The 2,289-nt window shown below is 56.9% G+C and overlaps 1 protein-coding gene and 1 pseudogene across 1 annotated transcript, besides 2 other annotated features; one reads left to right on the top strand and one right to left on the bottom strand.

Annotated features, from left to right (window-relative positions):
* Window positions 1-30: 30 nt before the first annotated feature.
* TraAM80_10466 (hypothetical protein) lies at window positions 31-454 on the top strand (annotated as a pseudogene).
* A 21-nt stretch (window positions 455-475) lies between these two features.
* Window positions 476-497: a microsatellite.
* Window positions 498-738: 241 nt separating this feature from the next.
* Window positions 739-1,935, bottom strand: TraAM80_10465 (uncharacterized protein; the record flags this gene model as incomplete). Its single annotated transcript, XM_029387082.1, has 1 exon — window positions 739-1,935. One exon carries the CDS (start codon window positions 1,933-1,935, stop codon window positions 739-741), a length of 1,197 nt encoding a protein of 398 aa, XP_029233075.1.
* Window positions 1,936-2,114: 179 nt separating this feature from the next.
* Window positions 2,115-2,190: a microsatellite.
* Window positions 2,191-2,289: the final 99 nt, after the last annotated feature.

Genomic DNA, 2,289 nt, shown 5'->3' with positions numbered 1-2,289 from the left:
GAAAGGAGGAGACAAGAAGAGGGAGAGAGGGAATTGACGGATTGGGGTGGTGGTGGGGGGACGTCGATGCCCAAATGCAAACAAGAAGAGAGGGGCAGTGACGAAGAAGAAGGAGGGGGGAAGCTGCGTTACATGCAGGACTGACGCCGTGTGCGGCCTATCTCTGGCCGCTATCTGCCCTCGCGCTGCCACCGGTGAAATACGGCAGGAAGGACACGAAACGGCCATTGCGGCACCCGTCCGCGGCGAAACCGGAAAAAAAAGGGAGAGGCGCATCAACGATGAAGCGGACGTCAGGGAGTCAAAGTCGTGGCAGCGGCCCGCATCCCTTCAATGGGAAGAGCGCGCCTGCGTGGCATGCGCCTGCCGCAGTGAGGCAGCCTCCCTGGAAGCTCCCAGCCCACTACTGTCCCGGCAGACACACGGACGGGAGCAGACACACCCATGCTTGCTTGAAAAATAAATAAATAAGTAAACACACACACACACACACACACGTACGCGTCACAGCGCTATCAACGCCGCGCACAAAACGGAGAGGGGCAGCAGGAAGAGGAAAGAAGAAAAAGTAAAAGCAAAACATATGCACTGCTAAGAATGGAGAGAAGAAAAAGGGCAGCCCTCAAACCACAGACGTGGCCCAACACCGCATCAATGCCAGAGGTGGGCACAGAACAGACCGCCCTGTGAGAAATACGAAGTGATGGTCTTAGGGAGCAGGCATCCACTAGTGGATGACTACATGGCAATGACGCACTCGCAGGGATAACACTCACGCTCCGAGTCGTAGTGTAGGGCGTTCAGTTCTACGCACTCCAACACGATGGCGCCGTTAGTACCTCCGCCGCTGAGTGTTACATGCCCAAACTCCTGTCGTATGTGTGTGGCGTCGAATGAAATGCGAGGACGTGGCTTTGCCACCGCTCCACAGCCCTCTTGAGTCGCCTCGCCACCCCTCCACTTGGTGTTCAGCAGCGTCATATGCAGCAACTCACTCTGTTTTTTCCCATAAGGGTCGTTCACGGTGAGCTCCGCAAAGCATTCATGCACAAGCTTCTGAAGCGTGGCGAGCAGCGACGTCGAGGCGGCATCCGCAAGCCCCATGTACAACACATCTGCCTTCTTCTCGTTGCGTCCGCGCCCCTTCATCACATGCAGACCACCAAGATGAATCTGCAACACGCCGCACTCGTCGTCAGCGGCCTCGGTGACATTGGTGCTGCGTGGTGTTTCCTGCCACGTCCGTATCTTCTTCTCCAGTGCCTGCATGCACACCTTGGCCAGTGCAACCGCCGCCTGTGTTGGAAGCGACAGCATGAGGAGAGTGATGTGCATGCGAGAGGCGGTGGTGAAGATGTCGTCTGTCACCATCGCCGTCGGGTCGACACAGCGGTGCCTCATCGCCTCCAGCAGGAGCGTTGCATTCGCCCGCACAGCAGGCAACTTTCCAATCGGGAGCGACACAAAATGCGTGTACGACGCCGTCGCCCACGGGCCAGCGTCGCCGCCCCGCCTCTCTACGGAAGACTCCGCCTTCACCCACCCCGTGCTGCCCACCACCCGGCCGCCGTGCGGTTCGGCTGCAGCGGCGGTAAGACGATAGCAACGCCCATGCGGGAGGGTCAAAATACGCACCATCGGGTCCTCCGACACACCGTGGTTGCCGCAGCGCCACCCCACGGCCCCGTTGCCGTCGTCAACGACACCTCCGCGCAGGTCGTCCATCACCACGCCCGGCTCCACCGCAAGACAAACACCACACACGCGACGGGGGTCGACACTCACGTGCGAACACGCAGGACATAGCCACCCACGCCGCCGCGGCTGAGCTGCTCCAACGAAATCTCTTCTACGGAAGCCCCTCGCCCCTGTTCTGCGTCGTACGTCAAACGCGTACCCACAACCACCAGACGCCGGTACCGCAACGCTGATCATAATTACAACCTTCCTCTCTCCTACGCAGAGAACAATTCGGGTACCACTCTCCTGGGGCTGTGCAGACACTCCCACGTGAGAACCTTCCAAACCCCAAAATACAGACCACACCCACAACAAAAATAAAAAAAACAATAGTTACACCACACTACCACTGACAAACGAAGCACAGCAACGCCAAAACACAAACACCAACGCTACAGAAACAAAATACAACAACTAATAAAAATAATGCTCACAAAACCAAAACAAAAAACGATATACCCTAACCAACAACAGCAACACTACAATACCCACCACAAGCCTACACTTGTTAAATAATCATCCTACAGCTGGCCCGTAGCAACCCAAAAC

The sequence above is a fragment of the Trypanosoma rangeli genome (genome assembly GCF_003719475.1).
Source record: "Trypanosoma rangeli strain AM80 chromosome Unknown Tra_15.4_contig_00985, whole genome shotgun sequence".
NCBI lineage: Eukaryota > Euglenozoa > Kinetoplastea > Trypanosomatida > Trypanosomatidae > Trypanosoma > Trypanosoma rangeli.
Note: the sequence above shows the minus strand (reverse complement) of the source record. Positions and strands in the feature narration are given on the sequence as shown.